Source organism: Solanum verrucosum, unplaced genomic scaffold, assembly GCF_900185275.1.
Source record: "Solanum verrucosum unplaced genomic scaffold, falcon-dt-bn FXZP01000276.1, whole genome shotgun sequence".
In the NCBI taxonomy this organism is placed as follows: domain Eukaryota; kingdom Viridiplantae; phylum Streptophyta; class Magnoliopsida; order Solanales; family Solanaceae; genus Solanum; species Solanum verrucosum.
Genome location: NW_026019946.1, coordinates 653,349 through 677,416, shown reverse-complemented (window position 1 = coordinate 677,416; position 24,068 = coordinate 653,349). Strand labels below are relative to the sequence as shown.

General features: G+C 33.9%; 1 protein-coding gene across 1 annotated transcript; it reads left to right on the top strand.

Annotated features, from left to right (window-relative positions):
- The first annotated feature begins 275 nt into the window (after nt 1-275).
- Nucleotides 276-18,798, top strand: LOC125809876 (uncharacterized). The gene is made up of 9 exons (XM_049489436.1): nt 276-2,933; nt 3,432-3,878; nt 4,043-4,534; nt 5,839-6,249; nt 7,553-7,634; nt 13,310-13,638; nt 14,938-15,348; nt 16,651-17,061; nt 18,364-18,798. Exons 1-9 carry the CDS (start codon nt 366-368, stop codon nt 18,796-18,798), a joined length of 5,586 nt encoding a protein of 1,861 aa, XP_049345393.1. The 5' UTR covers nt 276-365.
- The last annotated feature ends 5,270 nt before the right edge of the window (nt 18,799-24,068 follow it).

Sequence of the window (24,068 nt, the reverse complement as noted above, 5' to 3'; positions counted from 1 at the left end):
CAAATTAAAACATATATCAAAATAGTACAACAATAATGTATGTGTTTCACTACTTTTAACGACATAATACATAAATGTGTCATTTAATTTTGATTCAACTTATATCTATGCCCTCCAACGTTGGGTATGCACAAGTAGACAAACCGAGTTTGAGTACTCCATTTTTAACATGTAAATTCGCCGTTGGTGTTAAAAAGCAAACATCATGTGTTTGTTGTTTAGTCGCTTTCAAAACAGTACAGGTCCATGCGAGGGAGAGTTAATAGTAGTAACTAGCTCAAAGCCTTGCAATTATTAGCTTTCATTTTACTCTCTTGTATTCATTCACTCTCAACCTATTTTTCTTACTCATCAATTAATCAGATATGGAATTCTTATCTATCTTTGTGGACAAGGTAACAGATTGCTTGATCCAGCCAGTTGCGCGAGGGATTGGGTATTTATTTTACTACAAGAGCAACATCAGATCTATGGAAGATGAATCTAAGAAGATGGAGGATATCAGAATTGGGGTGCATCAACGAGCGGAGGCTGACCAGAGAAACTTACAAGTCATTTCACTCAATGTTGAGGCTTGGTTTACAAGTGTTAATTCTACTACTGCAGATGTGGCAGCTGTAATGCGACGATGTAGAATTGAGGTTGAAAGATATGGTTGGTGTCCAAACTTGAAGTCACGTTACTCGCTGAGCAGGAGAGCTAAGAAAATTGAACTGGAGTTGATTAAACTTCGAAATGAAGGCAATGCTTTTGCTGTTTTCTCCTATCCTGCTGTCGAAATTGCAGTTATACCTAGTAACAGTGGTGAGGAGTTTGACTCCAGAAAATTGCAAGAGGAAGAGGTCATGGCAGCTTTGAGAGATGACGGGGTTACTATGATTGGGATATGTGGTATGGGTGGTGTTGGTAAGACAACACTGGCTGAGAAAATCAGACAAAAGGCGAAACAAGGAAGTTTGTTCAATGATGTTGTCATGGTAATTGTCAGTCAACAACCAGACCCTAAAAGAATTCAGGGTGAGATCGCAAGAGGAGTTGGGCTAACATTAGACGGGGATGATATGTCTAGTCGTGGAGATCGGCTGCATAGAAGGTTAATGGATCAGAATAGCTGCATCCTTATAATCTTGGATGATGTTTGGAAGGCTCTTGATCTAAAGAGACTTGGAATTCCATGTGGAAGCAACCACAACCATCGGTGCAAAGTGACATTCACAACGCGTTTCCGATCTGTTTGTGAAGCAATGGAAGCTCAGAAGATCATGGAAGTTGGAACGTTATCCGAAGAGGAAGCATGGATCCTTTTCAGGCAGAAAGTCGGTGATTTTGTCGACGATCCTTCTCTTCATGACATAGCAAAAGAGGTTGCCAAAGAATGCAAGGGGCTGCCTCTTGCAATTATTACAGTTGCAGGAGCACTAAAAAAGCATAAAAACAAGCGTTCGTGGGACTGTGCCCTTGAAGAATTACGCAGTGCAGTAACAATAAGTATCCGTGAAGTGCCCACAGAGTTGTACAATCCTCTGAGGCTAAGCTATGATTACTTGCAAAGTAATGAAGCCAAGCACCTCTTTTTGCTTTGTTCCTTGTTCGAGGAAGATAGTGATATCTGTCCTGAAGAATTACTTAGATATGGAATGGGTCTTCACATCTTTTCAGCAGTAAAAAACTTAGAAGATGCAAGAAATAAGGTGTGTTATATGTTAGAAACATTCAAAGATTGTTTCTTGTTATCCCAAGGATCAGACAAAAATTATGTCAAAATGCATGATGTGGTACGTAACGTGGCTATATATATAGCGTCTGAGGGCAAGCATATATTTATGGTAAGTCATGATGTGAACTCAGAAGAGTTTCCAAGAAAAGACTCTTACGAGCAATACACTCACATGTCAATTGTTGCAAATAACTTTGATGAGCTTCCTAGCCCAATCATTTTCCCCAAACTGAAGCTTCTAATGTTGAAACTCTGTTTTGAAGAGTCATTCAAGTTACAGGATGATTTTTTTGATGGAAAGAGTGAACTCAATGTCTTAAGCCTGAGGGGAACCAGATATACGAATCCCATTGTGCCTTTTCCAGAATCCATTAAGAAGTTGTCAAATCTGAGGACGCTGTGTCTGAGTGAACTAAGGTTGGATGACATATCCATTATTGGGGAACTTGTCAAATTAGAAATTCTCAGCATTATAGATTCTGAGTTAGAGGAGCTGCCAGTGGAGATAGGAAAATTGACCAATCTAATTATGTTAGAGTGGCGGAATGTGGATATAGAACTTAAAAGGATTGCAGCAGGGGTCTTATCAAGACTAGTTCGATTGGAGGAACTACATATGATGGAGGTAGAAGATTGTAGTTACTCGACTTTGAGTGATCTGGAATCCTTATCGAGATTGACTACACTGACATTAAGTTATTGTTCCAGGGATGTGATCTACAGTAACTTGGTCCTTCCCTCCAAGTTGACACGGTACGCTCTTAAAGTGGGTGAAGCAACTTTAAGAAGGGATGATTACGACAAGAATATTGCTTTAGAGGTCACGGAGACCACCCCATTGGGTGATTGGATCCGCCACCTGTTGAAGGAGAGCGAATTCGTATATTCAACCGGAAAGGGCTCTAATAATGTGTTGACTGAGTTGCAGCTGAATAAATTTCAGAATGTAAAATGTCTCAGCCTCTTTGATTATGATTTAGTGACGTTTTTATGGAACATCTCTGGGAGGACACATGAAGTAATTAAGTTCCCCAATTTATATGAGTTGAAGCTTGAATTTCTGCAATGCCTCACTCACTTTTGCAGTGACAATGTTGAGGGAATTGAGTTCCCTCGGTTGCGGAAAATGGAGTTCTACAGATTACCTGAGTTCCAAAATTTCTGGCCTACAGCCAACAACTCCATCACTCACTCAAATCCTCTTTTTCATGAAAAGGTTTGCTTCATACTTTTTCAGTTTTTATTTGGAGGGTTGTTTGAGCATTAAAGATTATTTACTTACAGAGAGTCTATTTTTTCACCATTATACAAATGACTTAGATATACCTTTCTTGTATAACGAACAAGTGAAAAATTAATTTTAAATTGATCTTTTTAATTTGTTATTTAAAAAATACATATACGACTATATTTGATCCTTCTCACACATGAAGGTTTTTTGAATTTTTTTTTTTACTTCTTTTATTCAACGGCTAATTTTAGTTTTAAATATCTCCTTCTATTTGCTTATCATTATTTGAAATTCTTATATTTATTTCATGGTTTTTGTGCGAAAATAAATAGATATGGAAAAAGAAGAAAAAAGTAAGAACAACTTTAAGACTTATTTTTATAGCTATATTGTTAGTATTTATTTTTCGAAAAAGGGTCAAAATGTCTTTAAACTATGTGAAATGAACAAAAGTGCCCTACGTTTATACTTGGAAGTTTGCAGGTTTCTTGTCCCAACTTGGAAAGGCTATGTATCCACAGTGCTTCCAGCATAACTGCTCTATGCTCTAAGCAACTTCCAACTCCCTACTTTAGCAAACTTGTAAAATTGGAAGTACATAATTGCAGAAAATTGAGAAACTTGATGTCTCCATCAGTGGCTAAAGGTCTTCTGAATCTCCGGGAACTAGAAATTGTAAACTGCCAATCAATGGAAGAAGTGATCACAAAAGGAGAAGGAATCATGACCTTATTTCCCCTGTTGGAAGAGCTCAAGCTTCAGACACTGCCTAAGCTGGGGCATTTCTTTCTGACGGAGCATGCTCTTCAGAATCCATTTCTTAGAGAAGTAAAGATATATGACTGCCCTGAAATGAAGACATTTATCCAACAAGGAATATCTGTCAGTCTTGAAAGTGATGATGAGGTGAAAGTAATGTTCAATTCTAAGGTTTGTCTTTATAACTAATTACTGCTCTCTTTCCGTTTTAACTAGTAAGTAGTAACTGTTATTTCTGTTCCACTTCCTGTTACCTTGACGTAAGATGATATATGGTTCATTTTTTTATTTCTACTAGAAGCTATATTCAATTTTCATCCCTTCAACATTTGCAGGTATTTTGTCCAAACTTGGAAGAGCTATATATCTCGGGGGCTAACAGCATAAATGCCCTATTCTCTTACCAACTTCCAACTGCCTACTTCAGCAAACTTGAAATATTACAAGTCTATCATTGCGAAAAATTGAGATACTTGATGTCTCAATCAGTGGCCAACGGTCTTCTGAATCTCCGGGAGCTAATGATAAAAGACTGCCAATCAATTGAAAAAGTGATCACAGAAGAGGAACAACAAGGAGAAGGAATCATGACATTATTTCCCCTGTTGGAAAAGCTGCACCTTCAAACACTGCCTAAGTTGGGGCATTTCTTTCTCACAGAGCATGCTCTTAAATTTCCATTTCTTAAACAAGTGACGATATATGGCAGCCCTGAAATGAAGACGTTTGTCCAACAGAAATCTGTGAGTACACCAAGTTTTGAAAGTGTGAACAATGATGATGAGGTGAAAGTAGATGATCTCAATAAAGCCATGTTTAATTCTAAGGTTTGTCTTGTGCCTCTACCTGTATAGCTAATTACTATATATATTTGTGTCATACGTTAATACACCCCTGGTCTACTGCTATCTTTCCATTTTAACTAGCAAATAATGGTAGTAATATTAATCTTTTCAGATAGCTATAGCAAATAAAAGTTTATTTTTAATCATCCCCCTCCTTCCACCCCCTTTGAACAAAAAAAAATTGTTTCCAGAAAAACTTTATAGTTTTTTCTTCCCTCGCACCCCCTACCCCAACCACCTTCACCCCAAAAAAATATTAACGCCTTTTTTCTTTCTTTTACGGATGAGCCTCTTTTACTCATTCTACCCATTTAAATAACCACTTTTAAATGGGTAAAATGAGGTTTACTCATTGTTTACCTATTTTCAATGAGTTGACTACCCAACACCTTTAAAATGGGTAAATTTGAATAGGTACCCATATAAATTATCCATTTTGCCACCACTAGGCGAAATTGCAATATTGTAACCCAGGGTTCACGTGAACCCAATATCTTTTGCCTAGTGACTTTAATTTGTATTATTAATATCTAGAGATACATTGATTATGAATGTGATTGTTATTGGATATTAACCTGAGGTTTTTAGATATATCTATACATTTCAAATTATGAATGGGCATCTCATCCTAAATACTTTATATTTTGCGCCTCAATAGGATTAATAAGGTGAGACATATCGCCTTGCTTGTACTTTTTCATTTTTCATTTTGTTTTCATTATATATACTAGTTTTTGGACACTTGCACGTGTGTCCCATAAAAATGTTAATAGATCCATTAGAACGATAAGAGTTGTATGAAAACATGCTTGCAATGAGTAATAATGAAGCAATTACAAATAAAACTTGATAAGTGTGACAAGAAACACCACATGAGTGGCGTAATTTAATGTTTGAAATTAATTCATTTCAAACAACCAACTCTAAATTTTTAACTTTGTTTAGTAGTTAACAAACTTTCAATAAAGTCACAAATGGCTAACTTGAACCAAATAAGAATACAGACTTACGACAGTAAGAAATTCATAGAAATTTACAATATTTTAATTTAGTATATGGGTAAAATAATAATTCAACGTTGTACTTTGGAGCTTTCCACTTAACTAATAATATATAATATGTGCATTTATTCTCTCATGTAAATTTATATTCTATGTTGTTTTAAAAGAATGCTTTTTAAAATACTTGTTTTATATGAGTAATTTGACCTTAGATGTTTAAGCACTTTTGGATTCTCAGTGTTGGGTGTTAATATGCAACAAAGTTTGATACTTGGAAGTTTGCAGGTTTCTTGTCCCAATTTGGAAAAGTTATATATACGGAATTGCGGAAAATTGAGAAAGTTGATGTCTCCATCAGTGGCTAGAGGTCTTCTGAATCTCCGGAGACTAGAGATTGAAGACTGCCATTCAATGGAAGAAGTGATCACAGAAGAGGAACAACAAGGAGAAGGAATCATGACATTATTTCCCCTGTTTGAAAACCTGCACCTTCAAACACTGCCTAAGTTGGGGCATTTCTTTCTCACAGAGCATGCTCTTAAATTTCCATTTCTTAAACAAGTGCAGATATATAGCTGCCCTGAAATGAAGACGTTTGTCCAACAGAAATCTGTGAGTACACCAAGTTTCGAAAGTGTGAACAGTGCTGATGAGGTGAAAGTAGATGATCTCAATAAAGCCATGTTTAATTCTAAGGTTTGTCTTGTGCCTCTACCTGTATAACTAATTAATATATATATTTGTGTCATACGATAATACACCCCTGGTCTACTGCTATCTTTCCATTTTAACTAGCAAATAATGGTAGTAATATTAATCTTTTCAGATAGCTATAGCAAATAAAAGTTTTTTTTTAATCATCCCCCTCCTTCCACCCCCTTTGAACAAAATAAAATTGTTTCCAGAAAAACTTTAGAGTCTTTTCTTCCCTCACACCCCCTACCCCAACCACCTTCACCCAAAAAAAATATTAACGCCTTTTTTCTTTCTTTTACGGATGAGCCTCTTTTACTCATTCTACCCATTTAAATACCCACTTTTAAATGGGTAAAATGAGTTTTACTCATTGTTTACCTATTTTAAATGAGGTGAGTACCCAACGCCTTTAAAATGGGTAAATTTGAATAGGATACCCATATAAATTATCCATTTTGCCACCCCTAGGCGAAATTGCAATATTGTAACGCAGGGTTCACGTGAACCCAATAGCTTTTGCCTAGTGACTTTAATTTGTATTATTAATATCTAGAGATACATTGATTATGAACGTGATTGTTATTGGATATTAACCTGAGGTTTTTAGAGATATCTATACATTTCAAATTATGAATGGGCATCTCATCCTAAATACTTTATATTTTGCGCCTCAATAGGATTAATAAGGTGAGACATATCGCCTTGCTTGTACTTTTTCATTTTTCATTTTGTTTTCATTATATATACTCGTTTCTAGACACTTGCACGTGTCCCATAAAAATGTTAATAGATCCATTAGAACGATAAGAGTTCTATAAAAACATGCTTGCAATGAGTAATAATGAAGCAATTACAAATAAAACTTGAAAAGTGTGACAGGAAACACCACATGAGTGGCGTAATTTAATGTTTGAAATTAATTCATTTCAAACAACCAACTCTAAATTTTTAACTTTGTTTAGTAGTTAACAAACTTTCAATAAAGTCACAAATGGCATACTTGAACCAAATAAGAATACAGACTTACGACAGTAAGAAATTCATAGAAATTTACAATATTTTAAGTTAGTGTATAGGTAAAATAATAATTCAACGTTGTACTTTGGAGCTTTCCACTTAACTAATAATATATAATATGTGCATTTATTCTCTCATGTAATTTTATATTCTATGTTGTTTTTGAAGAATGCTTTTTAAAATACTTGTTTTATTTGAGTAATTTGACCTTAGATGTTTAAGCACTTTTGGATTCTCAGTGTTGGGTGTTAATATGCAACAAAGTTTGATACTTGGAAGTTTGCAGGTTTCTTGTCCCAACTTGGAAAAGCTATATATATGGAATTGCGGAAAATTGAGAAACTTGATGTCTCCATCAGTGGCTAGAGGTCTTCTGAATCTCCGGGAGCTAATGATAAAAGACTGCCAATCAATTGAAAAAGTGATCACAGAAGAGGAACAACAAGGAGAAGCAATCATGACCTTATTTCCCCTGTTGGAAGAGCTGCACCTTCTAACACTTCCTAAGTTGGGGCATTTCTTTCTCACAGAGCATGCTCTTAAATTTCCATTTCTTAAACAAGTGACGATATATGGCTGCCTTGAAATGAAGACGTTTTTCCAACAGATATCTGTGAGTACACCAAGTTTCGAAAGTGTGAACAATGATGATGAGGTGAAAGTAGATGATCTCAATAAAGCCATGTTTAATTCTAAGGTTTGTCTTGTGCCTTTACCTGTATAGCTAATTACTATATATATATATTTGTGTCATACGTTAATACACCCCTGGTCTACTGCTATCTTTCCATTTTAACTAGCAAATAATGATAGTAATATTAATCTTTTCAGATAGCTATAACAAATAAAAGTTTTTTTTTAATGATCCCCCTCCTTCCACCCCCTTTGAACAAAAAAAATTGTTTCCAGAAAAACTTTAGAGTTTTTTCTTCCCTCACACCCCCTACCCCAACCACCTTCACCCCAAAAAAATATTAACGCCTTTTTTTTTTCTTTTACGGATGAGCCTCTTTTACTCATTCTACCCATTTAAATAATCACTTTTAAATGGGTAAAATGAATTTTACTCATTGTTTACCTATTTTAAATGAGTTAACTACCCAACACCTTTAAAATGGGTAAATTTGAATAGGTACCCATATAAATTATCCATTTTGCCACCCCTAGGTGAAATTGCAATATTGTAACCCAGGGTTCACGTGAACCCCATAGCTTTTGCCTAGTGACTTTAATTTGTATTATTAATATCTAGAGGTACATTGATTATGAAAGTGATTGTTATTGGATATTAACCTGAGGTTTTTAGAGATATCTACACATTTCAAATTATGAATGGGCATCTCATCCTAAATACTTTATATTTTGCGCCTCAATAGGATTAATAAGGTGAGACATATAGCCTTGCTTGTACTTTTTCATTTTTCATTTTGTTTTCATTATATATACTAGTTTCTGGACATTTACACGTGTGTCCCATAAAAATGTTAATAGATCCATTAGAACGATAAGAGTTATATGAAAACATTCTTGCAATGAGTAATAATGAAGCAATTACAAATAAAACTTGAAAAGTGTGACAAGAAACACCACATGAGTGGCGTAATTTAATGTTTGAAATTAATTCATTTCAAACAACCAACTCTAAATTTTTAACTTTGTTTAGTAGTTAACAAACTTTCAATAAAGTCACAAATGGTTAACTTGAACCAAATAAGAATACTGACTTACGACAGTAAGAAATTCATAGAAATTTACAATATTTTAATTTAGTATATGGGTAAAATAATAATTCAACGTTGTACTTTGGAGCTTTCCACTTAACTAATAATATATAATATGTGCATTTATTCTCTCATGTAATTTTATATTCTATGTTGTTTTAAAAGAATGCTTTTTAAAATAATTCTTTTATTTGGGTAATTTGACCTTAGATGTTTAAGCACTTTTGGATTCTCAGTGTTGAGTGTCAATATGCAACAAAGTTTGATACTTGGCAGTTTGCAGGTTTCTTGTCCCAACTTGGAAAAGCTATATATAATGAATTGCGGAAAATTGATAAACTTGATATCTTCATCAGTGGCTAGAGGTCTTCTGAATCTCCAGAGACTAGAGATTGAAAACTGCTATTCAATGGAAGAAGTGATCACAGAAGAGGAACAACAAGGAGAAGGAGTCATGACGTTATTTCCCCTGTTGGAAGAGTTGAACCTTACAAAACTGTCTAAGCTAGGGCATTTCTTTCTGACGGAGCATGCTCTTAAATTTCCATTTCTTAGAAAAGTGGAGATATCTGACTGCCCTGAAATGAAGACGTTTATCCAACAGAAATCTGTGAGTACACCAAGTTTCGAAAGTGTGAACAGTGATAATGAGGTGAAAGTAGATGATCTCAATAAAGCCATGTTTAATTCTAAGGTTTGTCTTGTGCCTCTACCCATATAGCTAATTACTATATATATTTGTGTCATACGTTAATACACCCCTGGTCTACTGCTATCTTTCCATTTTAACTAGCAAATAATGATAGTAATATAAATATTTTCATATAGCTATAGCAAATAAAAGTTTATTTTTAATCATCCCCCTCCTTCCACCCCCTTTGAACAAAAAAAAATTGTTTCCAGAAAAACTTTATAGTTTTTTCTTCCCTCACACCCTCTACCCCAACCACCTTCACCCAAAAAAAATATTAACGCCTTTTTTCTTTCTTCGGATGAGCCTCTTTTACTCATTCTACCCATTTAAATACCCACTTTTAAATGGGTAAAATGAGTTTTACTCATTGTTTACCTATTTTAAATGAGTTGAGTACCCAACGCCTTTAAAATGGGTAAATTTGAATAGGTACCCATATAAATTATCCATTTTGCCACCACTAGGCGAAATTGCAATATTGTAACCCAGGGTTCACGTGAACCCAATAGCTTTTGCCTAGTGACTTTAATTTGTATTATTAATATCTGGAGATACATTGATTATGAACGTGATTGTTATTGGATATTAATGTCACGACCCAAAAATGGACGTGATGGCACTCGTCTTATCCCACCAAGACAAGTCAGCCTAACACTCACCCATTACAATAAAATGCGGAAATTTCATAATTAACTTAAAAATACCCCAAAATCTGGTTGTCACGTGCACAAGCCTCTAAAGTATTACAATTGAATCAAAAGGAAAATACAAGTCTCATATGACATTGTTTCTAGAGTAGAACAAGATCATAAACAGGAGTAAGAAGGATCGCTGAGAAGACAAACAACTGCCTTACAAATCTCCCAGAAGCCTCGAAAAAGAAGAGAATAACAAGTACCACAAAAATCCAGGCTCATAACCTACAAAAATTTGTAGAAGCAAAGGGTGAGTACCAAACCACACGGTACTCAACAAGTAAACCTCTAAACACGAGCTAAGGGGATAGAATACAAGTACTCCTTACACCCCAACCGAACCTTCACAACTACAATCTGTATAAAACCAGCCCAACCTAACAGTTCAAAGTTTACAAAGCACATAGTTCAACACAACACTCTAACAATTTCATATCTTCAACAACAAGCTCAATAATTCATCAGTCACAAGTTCCATAGAAAGGCACTCACAAGATCAGCAACACACAAGATCAAGTTCACCAATAATAAAGAAGTGCAATGCAATGAAATGCAATGTCAAGTATAGTGATGCATGTCTGACCTAATGATACACACCCGCTGTCTCTCAGTCCGGGACCCATGGGGGACATATCTGTCCATGCATCCATCGCGGCGCGCGATACACCCTCGATAATAGTAACCATCGCGCGCGCATACGTCCTCGAAATATAGTATCCGTCGCGGCGCGCGACACGTCCCTCGAAATATAGTATCCATCGCGGCGCGATACGTCCCTCGAAATGGTACATCCTCTTTATTTTCTTATTCTTTCTCAATGCACATAACACTTGTCACAACCATGTCTCGGAACAATGCAAATAACATGTTCACACAAATAATGAAGAGATGACCATTTTCATAACATTGCACAATTCACAACAACACAATCAGGATACAACATCAACAATGATTCAACAAGCCTTTCAAACAATTCTCAACACATCACACAAACAATTGATCACATTGCCTTTTATTATCCCTTTCTCATCATTAGAATTAATCAATGTGGACAAGTCAACCCATCACCAAGTCTCATAACTCTAAACACATATTACAAGGAAATACATGAATTCCATACACTTAACAAGGGTTTAGAAATCCACTTGCCTCAAATAGTCGAACAATCACTCTGGGAGTTAAGTCTTCCCTTTTCATTGAACTTCCAAATCAAAGCAATCTATTCAAATAAATGACCACAATAAGATTCCAAAACTAACAACACTCATATTACTATGTGTTTAGCTTTGACCCAAAAATTTACCCAAGTTTATAATCAAGTTCTTAAGCTCGATGTCCATTAACATGTCAACTTTCATATTTCTCAAATTCATGCCTAAGGTTAAGTCATAATTTCTCCAACACTATAACCCTAATAGCTTTCATATAATATAATACACATAATATTTACTTACATGTATCAATAGGTTAAGATAGGAGTCATAATGTGACAACCACGAAAAATCCAACTGGAAAATCGATACAAGAACAAAAAACCCAATAACCTCTAGTAATGAAATTATATTTTAATTCATAATCACATTCATCCTCCTAACCTTCTTTATGATTATTATCATTGTCAACTAAATGTTAGACCCATATTTCTCCAATTTCAATAACATTGTACAGTATTCCAATTTCCACTTCTTATTGATCCAAACTCACTTTCTTGTTTTTCTTTTTCTATTACAATCAACTATAATAATAATAATAATAAATAATGATAACATGACATCTATGAATATACACCAACACATTGATTAAGGCATAATTAATGTTTACCTGCGGGAGGTTCGTCGCTCATATGCTTGTGCCGACGGCTGAGGTTATGTCGTGCTTCTTTGGAGATTTCTTTTCTTTTTAAAATTAAAAGATTGATCGAAAATAATATAGGGTATTAACTTAAATTATATTAAATATGGATTTGGCCCATTTATTTTCTTTTCCTTTATTATTAACAATAAAAATAATCATTTATTAAATTTAAAAATTATATCACTCATTCTCACAAGTCATAAATCATTTATAAAAACTATTAAACGGGGCTAACTTAGAAAAATGGGTAAAATTCATAAAATGACTAAGAGGGTCGTTACAATTAACCTGAGGTTTTTAGAGATATCTATACATTTCAAATTATGAATGTGCATCTCATCCTAAATACTATATATTTTGCTCCTCAATAGGATTAATAAGGTGAGACATATCGCCTTGCTTGTACTTTTTCATTTTTCATTTTGTTTTCATTATATATACTAGTTTCTGGACACTTGCACGTGTCCCATAAAAATGTTAATAGATCCATTAGAATGATAAGAGTTGTATGAAAACATGCTTGCAATGAGTAATAATGAAGCAATTACAAATAAAACTTGAAAAGTGTGACAAGAAACACCGCATGAGTGGCGTAATTTAATGTTTGAAATTAATTCATTTCAAACAACCAACTCTAAATTTTTAACTTTGTTTAGTAGTTAACAAACTTTCAATAAAGTCACAAATGGCTAACTTGAACCAAAGAAGAATACAGACTTACGACAGTAAGAAATTCATAGAAATTTACAATATTTTAATTTAGTATATAGGTAAAATAATAATTCAACGTTGTACTTTGGAGCTTTCCACTTAACTAATTATATATAATATGTGCATTTATTCTCTCATGTAATTTTATATTCTATGTTGTTTTAAAAGAATGCTTTTAAAAATACTTGTTTTATTTGAGTAATTTGACCTTAGATGTTTAAGCACTTTTGGATTCTCAGTGTTGGGTGTTAATATGCAACAAAGTTTGATACTTGGAAGTTTGCAGGTTTCTTGTCCCAATTTGGAAAACCTATATATACGGAATTGCAGAAAATTGAGAAACTTGATGTCAACATCAGTGGCTAGAGGTCTTCTGAATCTTCGGAAACTAGAGATTGAAGACTGCCATTCAATGGAAGAAGTGATCACAGAAGAGCAACAACAAGGAGAAGGAGTCATGACATTATTTCCCCTGTTGGAAGAGCTGAACCTTACAAAATTGTCTAAGCTAGGGCATTTCTTTGTGACGGAGCATGCTCTTAAATTTCCATTTCTTAGAGAAGTGGAGATATATGACTGCCCTGAAATGAAGACGTTTATCCAACAAAAATATGTGAGTACACCAAGTTTCGAAAGTGTGAACAGTGATGATGAGATGAAAGTAGATGATCTCAATAAAGCCATGTTTAATTCTAAGGTTTGTCTTGTGCCTCTACCTATATAACTAATTATTATATATATTTGTGTCATACGTCAATACACCCCTGGCCTACTGCTATCTTTCCATTTTAACTAGAAAATAATGGTAGTAATATTAATCTTTTCAGATAGCTATAGCAAATAAAAGTTTTTTTCTAATCACCCCCCTCCTTCCAGCCCCTTTGAACAAAAAAAAATTGTTTTCAGAAAAACTTTAGAGTTTTTTCTTCCCTCACACCCCCTACCCCAAACACCTTCACCCAAAAAAAATATTAACGCCTTTTTTTTTTCTTTTACGGATGAGCCTCTTTTACTCATTCTACCCATTTAAATAACCACTTTTAAATGGGTAAAATGAGTTTTACTCATTGTTTACCTATTTTAAATGAAGTGAGTACCCAACACCTTTAAAATGGGTATATTTGAATAGGTACCTATATAAATTATCCATTTTGCCACCCCAGGCGAAATTGCAATATTGTAACCCAGGGTTCACGTCAACCCAATAGCTTTTGCCTAGTGACTTTAATTTGTATTATTAAGATCTAGAGTTACATTGATTATGAACGTGATTGTTATTGGATATTAACCTGAGGTTTTTAGAGATATCTATACATTTCAAATTATGAATGGGCATCTCATCCTAAATATTTATATTTTGCGCCTCAATAGGATTAATAAGGTGAGACATATCGCCTTGCTTGTACTTTTTCATTTTTCATTTTGTTTTCATTATATATACTAGTTTCTGGACACTTGCACGTGTCCCATAAAAATGTTAATAGGTCCATTAGAACGATAAGAGTTGTATGAAAACATGCTTGCAATGAGTAATAATGAAGCAATTACAAATAAAACTTGAAAAGTATGACAAGAAACACCACATGAGTGGCGTAATTTAATGTTTGAAATTAATTCATTTCAAACAGCCAACGCTAAATTTTTAACTTTGTTTAGTAGTTAACAAACTTTCAATAAAGTCACAAATGGCAAACTTGAACCAAATAAGAATACAGACTTACGACTGTAAGAAATTCATAGATTTTACAATATTTTAATTTAGTATATAGGTAAAACAATAATCCAACGTTGTACTTTGGAGCTTTCCACTTAACTAATAATATATAATTTGTGCATTTATTCTCTCATGTAATTTTATATTCTTTGTTGTTTTAAAAGAATGCCTTTTAAAATACTTGTTTTATTTGAGTAATTTGACCTTAGATGTTTAAGCACTTTTGGATTCTCAGTGTTGGGTGTTAATATGCAACAAAGTTTGATCCTTAGAAGTTTGCAGGTTTCTTGTCCCAATTTGGAAAAGCTATATATACGGAAATGCGGAAAATTGAGAAACTTGATGTCTCCATCAGTGGCTAGAGGTCTTCTGAATCTCCGGAGACTAGAGATTGAAGACTGCCATTCGATGGAAGAAGTGATCACAGAAGCGGAACAACAAGGAGAAGGAATCATGACCTTATTTCCCCTGTTGGAAGAGCTGCACCTTCTAACACTGCCTAAGTTGGGGCATTTCTTTCTGACGGAGCATGCTCTTAAATTTCCATTTCTTAAACAAGTGGTGATATCTGGCTGCCCTGAAATGAAGACGTTTGTCCAACAGAAATCTGTGAGTACACCAAGTTTCGAAAGTGTGAACAGTGATGATGAGGTGAAAGTAGATGATCTCAATAAAGCCATGTTTAAATATAAGGTTTGTCTTGTGGCTCTACCTGTATAGCTCGTTACTATATATATTTGTGTCATACGTTAATTACACCCCTGGTCTACTGCTATCTTTCCATTTTAACTAGCAAATAATGATAGTAATATTAATCCTTTCAGATAGCTATAGCAAATATTTTATTTTTTTTAATGATCCCCCTCCTTCCAGCCCCTTTTCACATAATAAAATTGTTTCCAGAAAAACTTTAGAGTTTTTTCTTCCCTCACACCCCCTACCCCAACCACCTTCACCCCAAAAAAATATTAACGCCTTTTTTCTTTCTTTTACGAATGAGCCTCTATTACTCATTCGACCCATTTAAATACCCACTTTTAAATGGGTAAAATGAATTTTATTATTGTTTACCTATTTTAAATGAGGTGAGTACCCAACGCCTTTAAAATAAGTAAATTTGAATAGGTACCCATATAAATTATCCATTTTGCCACCCCTAGGAGAAATTGCAATATTGCAACCCAGGGTTCACGTGAACCCAATAGCTTTTGCCTAGTGACTTTAATTTGTATTATTAATATCTAGAGATACATTGATTATGAACGTGATTGTTATTGGATATTAACCTGAGGTTTTTAGAGATATCTATACATTTCAAATTATGAATGGGCATCTCATCCTAAATACTTTGTGTTTTGCGCCTCAATAGGATTAATAAGGTGAGACATATCGCCATGCTTGTACTTTTTCATTTTTCATTTTGTTTTCATTATATATACTAGTTTTTGGACACTTGCACGTGTCCCATAAAAATGTTAATAGATCCATTAGAACGATAAGAGTTGTATGAAAACATGCTTGCAATGAGTAATAATGAAGCAATTACAAATAAAACTTGAAAAGTGTGACAAGAAACACCGCATGAGTGGCGTAATTTAATGTTTGAAATTAATTCATTTCAAACAACCAACTGTAAATTTTTAACTTTGTTTAGTAGTTAACAAACTTTCAATAAAGTCACAAATGGCTAACTTGAACCAAATAAGAATACAGACTTACGACAGTAAGAAATTCATAGAAATTTACAATATTTTAATTTAGTATATGGGTAAAATAATAATTCAACGTTGTACTTTGAAGCTTTCCACTTAACTAATAATATATAATATGTGCATTTATTCTCTCATGTAATTTTATATTCTATGTTGTTTTAAAAGAATGCTTTTTAAAATACTTGTTTTATTTGAGTAATTTGACCTTAGATGTTTAAGCACTTTTGGATTCTCAGTGTTGGGTGTTAATATGCAACAAAGTTTGATACTTGGAAGTTTGCAGGTTTCTTGTCCCAACTTGGAAAAGCTATATATACGGAATTGCGGAAAATTGAGAAACTTGATGTCTCCATCAGTGGCTAGAGGTCTTCTGAATCTCCGGAGACTAGAGATTGAAGACTGCCATTCAATGGAAGAAGTGATCACAGAAGAGGAACAACAAGGAGAAGGAATCATGACCTTATTTCCCCTGTTGGAAGAACTACACCTTCTAACACTTCCTAAGTTGGGGCATTTCTTTCTGACGGAGCATGCTCTTAAATTTCCATTTCTTCAACAAGTGGTGATATCTGGCTGCCCTGAAATGACGACGTTTGTCCAACAGAAATCTGTGAGTACACCAAGTTTCGAAAGTGTGAACAATGATGATGAGGTGAAAGTAGATGATCTCAATAAAGCCATGTTTAATTATAAGGTTTGTCTTGTGCCTCTACCTGTATAGCTAATTACTATATATATTTGTGTCATACGTTAATACACCCCTGGTCTACTGCTATCTTTCCATTTTAACTAGCAAATAATGATAGTAATATTAATCTTTTCAGATAGCTATAGGAAATAAAAGTTTTTTTTTAATCACCCCCCTCCTTCCACCCCTTTGAACAAAAAAAAATTGTTTTCAGAAAAACTTTATAGTTTTTTCTTCCCTCACACCCCCTACCCCAACCACCTTCACCCCAAAAAAATATTAACGCTTTTTTCTTTCTTTTTCGGATGAGCCTCTTTTACTCATTCTACTCATTTAAATACCCACTTTTAAATGGGTAAAATGAGTTTTACTCATTGTTTACCTATTTTAAATGAGGTGAGTACCCAATGCCTTTAAAATGGGTAAATTTGAATAGGTACCCATATAAATTATCCATTTTGCCACCCCTAGGCGAAATTGCAATATTGTAACGCAGGGTTCACGTGAACCCAATAGCTTTTGCCTAGTGACTTTAATTTGTATTATTAATATCTAGAGATACATTGATTATGAACGTGATTGTTATTGGATATTAACCTGAGGTTTTTAAAGATATCTATACATTTCAAATTATGAATTGGCATCTCATCCTAAATACTTTATATTTTGCGCCTCAATAGGATTAATAAGGTGAGACATATCGCCTTGCTTGTACTTTTTCATTTTTCATTTTGTTTTCATTATATATACTAGTTTCTGGACACTTGCACGTGTGTCCCATAAAAATGTTAATAGATCCATTAGAACGATAAGAGTTGTATGAAAACATGCTTGCAATGAGTACTAATGAAGCAATTACAAATAAAACTTGAAAAGTGTGACAAGAAACACCACATGAGTGGCGTAATTTAAAGTTTGAAATTAATTCATTTCAAACAACCAACTGTAAATTTTTAACTTTGTTTAGTAGTTAACAAACTTTCAATAAAGTCACAAATGGCTAACTTGAACCAAATAAGAATACTGACTTACGACAGTAAGAAATTCATAGAAATTTACAATATTTTAATTTAGTATATGGGTAAAATAATAATTCAACGTTGTACTGTGGAACTTTCCAGTTAACTAATAATATATAATATGTGCATTTATTCTCTCATGTAATTTTATATTCTATGTTATTTTGAAAGAATGCTTTTTAAAATACTTGTTTTATTTGAGTAATTTGACCTTAGATGTTTAAGCACTTTTGGATTCTCAGTGTTGGGTGTTAATATGCAACAAAGTTTGATACTTGGAAGTTTGCAGGTTTCTTGTCCCAACTTGGAAAAGCTATATATACTGAATTGCGGAAAATTGAGAAACTTGATGTCTCAATCAGTGGCCAACGGTCTTCTGAATCTCCGGGATCTAACGATAGAAGACTGCCAATCAATTGAAAAAGTGATCACAGAAGAGGAACAACAAGGAGAAGGAATCATGACCTTATTTCCCCTCTTGGAAGAATTGAAGCTTCGAAGACTGTTTAGTCTGGGGCATTTCTTTCTTACGGAGCACGCTCTTCAAATTCCATTTCTTAGAGAAGTGATGATATATGACTGCCCTGAAATGAAGACGTTTGTCCAACAGGGAATATCTGTGAGTACACCGAGTCTTCGAAATGTGAATCATGAATATGTGGAGAAAGTAGATCTCAATAAATGGACTCAACAGATGTTCACTTCTCAGGTTTGTGTTGTATAACTAATAAGTCTCTCTTTCTGTCTTAACGTAATATTCATATACTTATTTACGTTTGTCAAAATTGAAGCAACTTTCTTCTACAATATTTTCAATGAGAAATTTGAAGCATCACTATTCTCTGCACCCAGGAATAAAAAGCTAGTCAAGGCGATATTTCTGAATCTGCTAATGACTCGAAAGGGTGAACCATGATTTTGGAGGTGTTGGCAAAGAAGCCGAACCTAGTCATGGAGGAAGCCAGTGATGTTATTAATCTAAAGCTATCTAGGAAGGTAATAAGTATTCAATGAAATAGACCATGTTAGCTTGAACATCGCCTAATACCTATACCATTGTTTGTTGATTTTTGAAAGAAGGGGTGGATCTTGAAGAAGTGGCACGAGCCTAGAGTAGCAGCCTATTACATATTGTCGGGCCCCTTTGATATCTTATTAGTCAAGTGCTAGCGCCCCTTTAGAGTAAGATGCTCGTGATGGAGGTAACAAGCAAAGGCGGATCGATATTATGATTCATGGATTCACGTGAACCCAACAGTTTTTGCCAAGAAACTTTGTATTTGTACAAGTAATTCTTTATTTGCATATTCTCTGACTTTCTGATTGATTTTGATTCAAGGACAGTTTTTTTCTGAAAATTTGGACAAATGAAAGTAAACTAAGAAAGAAGCACTTCATAAACTATTGTCTGGAAAAGGTAAACCTTTGAAGACTGTTTTGGAATGTGAACTGAAGACTAAAAGTGAAGTCTTCGTTTAAAATTCTTTTTTAATTTTTGTTTCCTACAATTATTATTTGATTGATCTTTATATACCACCATATCTTCTTGTATAGCCCCAAAACCAAGCTAATATTTCAAAGCTCCGAGCATTGTCTGCTGAAAACTATTGTCATGGTGCCTACGTCAGCTTGTACACACAGTGGTGTGTTCCACGGTGTATCAAGTTAAAGTAACTTGTAACAAAATGTAACTATATCATGTACTTGTCACTAAAATACACTGATAATGTAAGAGTTGCTTCCATTGCCGGTGTATAAAAGTTAAATTATTTGAAGTGCCACTTGAGATTCTATCATTTCCTTCAATTTGTGAGTGCTCTTATACTAAAATTTGTTGGCTTTTGTGTGTTTGAATAATTTGCAGAAAACATAAGTGCCAATAGTAGAAACTAAACCACCACAAAACAACATAGTTGTTGATCAAAGCAAGAACATAAAAATGACTCTGATGATAGAAGAGAAGGGTAACACAAGGCCCCAACGCAATAATAATTCCACGGTCAAGACAAACTAGGAACCTTGTGAAAGATATATTATCTGGCTTTGGTTCGTCATCAAAATACTCCTATTGGAAGTTCAAAGCAAGGACATAAAAGTGATGGCTCTTTGTCGAGCACAGAAGGAGCTTTGACCATGTAAATGCTTTGCTCGAGCTCCTTCATTGCTTCTCTCTAGTACTCATTGTCTTTCTTTCCTTTCATCCCGTATGATTTGCCAACTCATGTTAATAGCAAGAACATGCACATGATAGATCATATATCGTATCATATCATATAAAAGAGAATCCTAGGCCCGCCTATGTGGCGCTATCACAAATCAAGATTTCCTTTAAATTTATTTAATTCCAAAACTAGTCTTCCCCTCCTCTCAGAAACCTTCACAACCGTCACCACCATCTTACAAGCCTCACCAAATCTTCCATATGTATAAATATCAGCCCCCCTTTGAACTTACTTAAGAAACTGATCGCCAGATAGGAATACCCGTTCAAACGTAAGTTTAACCAACTAGTACCAGAATGAAGTATTGCGCCAAACTATGTGAGTTAGCTGGCTTAGATGAATATATAACAACTATACCTTGAGAATTTTCTTTTTAGTTTTGGAATTGTGAATGTTTCTCCCTTAATCCTATGTATACTTGCATTGTTGCATGCATTAGTCTACTATTTCTCAATAATCTTACTTTACCTTTGGTGATTTGAGTTAATCATTTCTTGTCTAGGGGTGGTACAATATAGATTGAAGGTCAATGTCATTTATTAGAGCTTTGAATGAAATATGAAGAGTTGCGACTTTCATGAAAAATTGCAACTTTTATGAAGAGTTACGAATTTTATGAAAATTTGTGACTTTTATGAAAACTAAGGTTGTGACCTTTCCGAAGGGTTGTAACTTTTTCAAAGAATTGTAACCTTTCCGATAAGGCACAATAAACATTTGTTCACACTACCCTTTGTTGTCTATAAACAGAGGGATTTCCTCTCTTCTTCTTCTTCTCTTCTTCTCCTTCTTCTTCTTCTTCTTCTTAATTAAATATTTGTGTACTTTGCTCCTCTTGAGAGGTTCATTGACACCATTGTTTTTGTATCAATGCACTGGTGAATAGAATAGTTCTATATATCCTGAGAGGATTTATTCCTTTAAACCTCGGGTACTAGAGGGGAATAATTTCCTTAAGGGGACAATGTGCATTTAGTGGGCTCGGTTTTTTGCTTTATGTTTCATTCTATTGTTAAAGATCCTAGTATTTTTTTTACAGACATTAATCTATGTTTATGTTATTAATTGTTGTTTTGAGTACATGCTTTAAACTTTGTTGTTTATGTTTCTGCCAAGTTATTGTTATAAGTATTTGTTAGTAAGATTAAATAACACATGTTAATTGAGTATTTCCGCATGTTTTCTCTAATGCAATTGTTGAAGGTACAATAAAAAAAATCCCTTGAAATCTATACTACCATCTCTTGAAAACAAAATTCAAATTTGGTATGCCATTGTAAGGACATAAAGACCTTAAAAATCTTATCGTACCTTGATGTGTGAAGTAAACCAGGAAAAGAAGACAAAAATTAATAAACTTTTGACATAGTTTCAAGGATGTTGTGTGGATGACCTATAGAGGAATATGACTAGATTGAAGCCTCTTTTAATCCCAACGACATAGATAACTACACAATAAATTAATTTCTCATATTGAATATGAAGTATGAATAGATTCTCAAGTTTACTGCAAGTTGTAAATATTTTTCTTGAAGTAATAGATGTGTTTCTCGACACTGCGATTGGAATAGAAATGTAGTTTCAAATTGAACTTCATCACTCTGGTATGCTGAATTTTATAAAGAACTCAAACAAACTGAATAATTGTGTAATATTTTTCTCTCTCACGTGTATATGAATTGTTGTCCAATATGATACATTCTTCCTTTAATTTTCCATTTTAATAATTTCTTATGATACATTTAAGTGAGAAACTTTAAAATGATATATGTCAAGAAAAAGGTAGGGCTGAACTTTCTACGCATTAAAATTAGAATATTTGTTCACTTTTTTCAGCTTTTTAAAATTTATTTATCTCTTCACCAACGATCATTTATTTATCAGAAAATTTAATATCTCAGGTTGTTGTTCATTTGATTCTCTAAAAATATCAAATAGTAACACTTCCTGAAAGCAAAAGGATAAATTATAAAATTATTAATGTTTGTTACTATGTAATTTCATATGTAAGATAATATATGAGACATAATAACATTTTATTTGAAATTCTAAACGTGGAGGTAGCTGAGAAGTTTTTCAAATTCAGATTTCAACTTCAAGTTTAATTTGGAATTTCCATGATCAAAAGTAATTTTCTACTAAAGTAAAATTATTTCAGAAAAAAGACGGGTGATATAGTTCTATTACTCCGCGCGAAGCGCAAATAAGTTCAGTAGTTTATACTTATATGTTAAACATTTTTTGCTGACATGACAACATATGTGTGAAACACGCATGAGAGGTGCGTGAAATGCATCATTTAAAAAAAAGAATTATTTTTTTTAATTTTAAATTATCATCTCTTCTTCTTCTTTGACTCAACCACCATTGCCACCACTTTTCTACCACCGCAATCGCCGGCGTCACCACCATTAAAGCTCTTTCTCCTTCTTTCTCGACCTGTAGTTATTCTTCTTCTCCATGCCTCTTTATTTTTACCAAATTTGCCGTCTCCTTATCCACACTTTCCCTTTCCGTACTTTCTCTGATCATCTTCTTCCCCTTTTCTTTTCAGGTCATCATCTTTTTCCACTCTTTCACCAGCCATCACCCCTAAAACCCACCACTGACATCACCTCATTTTTCTCCAAATCTATCATTGTCACTATCTTTCTTTCTCCTTAGCCTTTCAAACAGTCAATCACAACTTTCAAATTTGCCACCTTAGTTTGTTTGTCGGAAAACACTACCATCATACATCTCTTTCTGTTCTATATCTCTTTTGTCAAATCAACCCAAACATAAATCAAACCTAAACCTAAGGACAAAACAAAAGATAAATCAAATCCAAACTTAAGAACAAACAAATCTAAAAAAAAGTAGAAAAACCTAGGAGATTTAAGTTTAAAAAATAAAAGAGAGGAAGAAGATGAAGTGAGGATGCAGTTCGGAGACGGCAACTGTAGTTTAGGATTTTGGTTTATTCATTTTTTTAATTATAATTATTTTGGGCCCCAAAACCACATGTCGTCTTTTAATAGTTATTTTGCCATGTCATGGCGAGCGCATAACATACTCTTTACATTTTTTTTGGTAATTATCAAAATGAGTCTAATAGGAACAATTTTGTATAGTAAAACGTGTTCAATAGGTATAAGGTCTAATTAGATTGTCTAAGTGAAATATGAAGACAATTTTAAAGGGTTGTGGATGACTTAAATCTAATACTACCTCTGAGGTACACTATACCCTCTTTAGATTCCACTATGTAGACTACATTGATATGTTGTTGATTTCATATAGATTTATCCTTAATAATTGAAATATAGAAATAATTTCACATTCTTCTTCACTGTTATCAGATTCAACAATTCAAAGAAAGAGAAATATACAATTAGTAAAGCACCCAATTCAAGGGTTCAATCAAAAGATGAATACTTTTTTCTAAGTCGTAGTCCCTTTTAACCTATTTTTAATTGGGCTTGGGTACCAAATCAACCTTTGTGAGCTTCCTTCCAGTTCTACTGCTTCTTCTCTGTCCAATAGCTCGTTTCATATTCTACTTTCATATCATATGCAGTTCCTTCAATCGAACTAGTCTTAATAAGACATTGTAATTTTTTACCAACGGTATTTGGTGAACACCCTCCCCAAATCCCTAGTTACGGATATACATCATAGGGGTGTAAATGTTTGAATTTAAAATACAAGAGGTCTATTCGTAATTGAGTCATAATACATGGGTGTTTAGTAATAATTAAGTTTTTTTTTTGGGGCTTTTCCATAACTTGTC

What these genes read in the sequence shown, in the direction of transcription:
- LOC125809876 (XM_049489436.1), top strand. Translation starts at nt 366, where the DNA reads ATGGAATTCTTATCTATCTTTGTGGACAAGGTAACAGATTGCTTGATC. An exon ending in AAGTAATGTTCAATTCTAAG is followed by an intron (nt 3,879 to 4,042) that starts GTTTGTCTTTAT and finishes CAACATTTGCAG; the next exon opens with GTATTTTGTCCAAACTTGGA. An exon ending in GTCTCCATCAGTGGCTAGAG is followed by an intron (nt 7,635 to 13,309) that starts GTCTTCTGAATC and finishes CAGTGGCTAGAG; the next exon opens with GTCTTCTGAATCTTCGGAAA.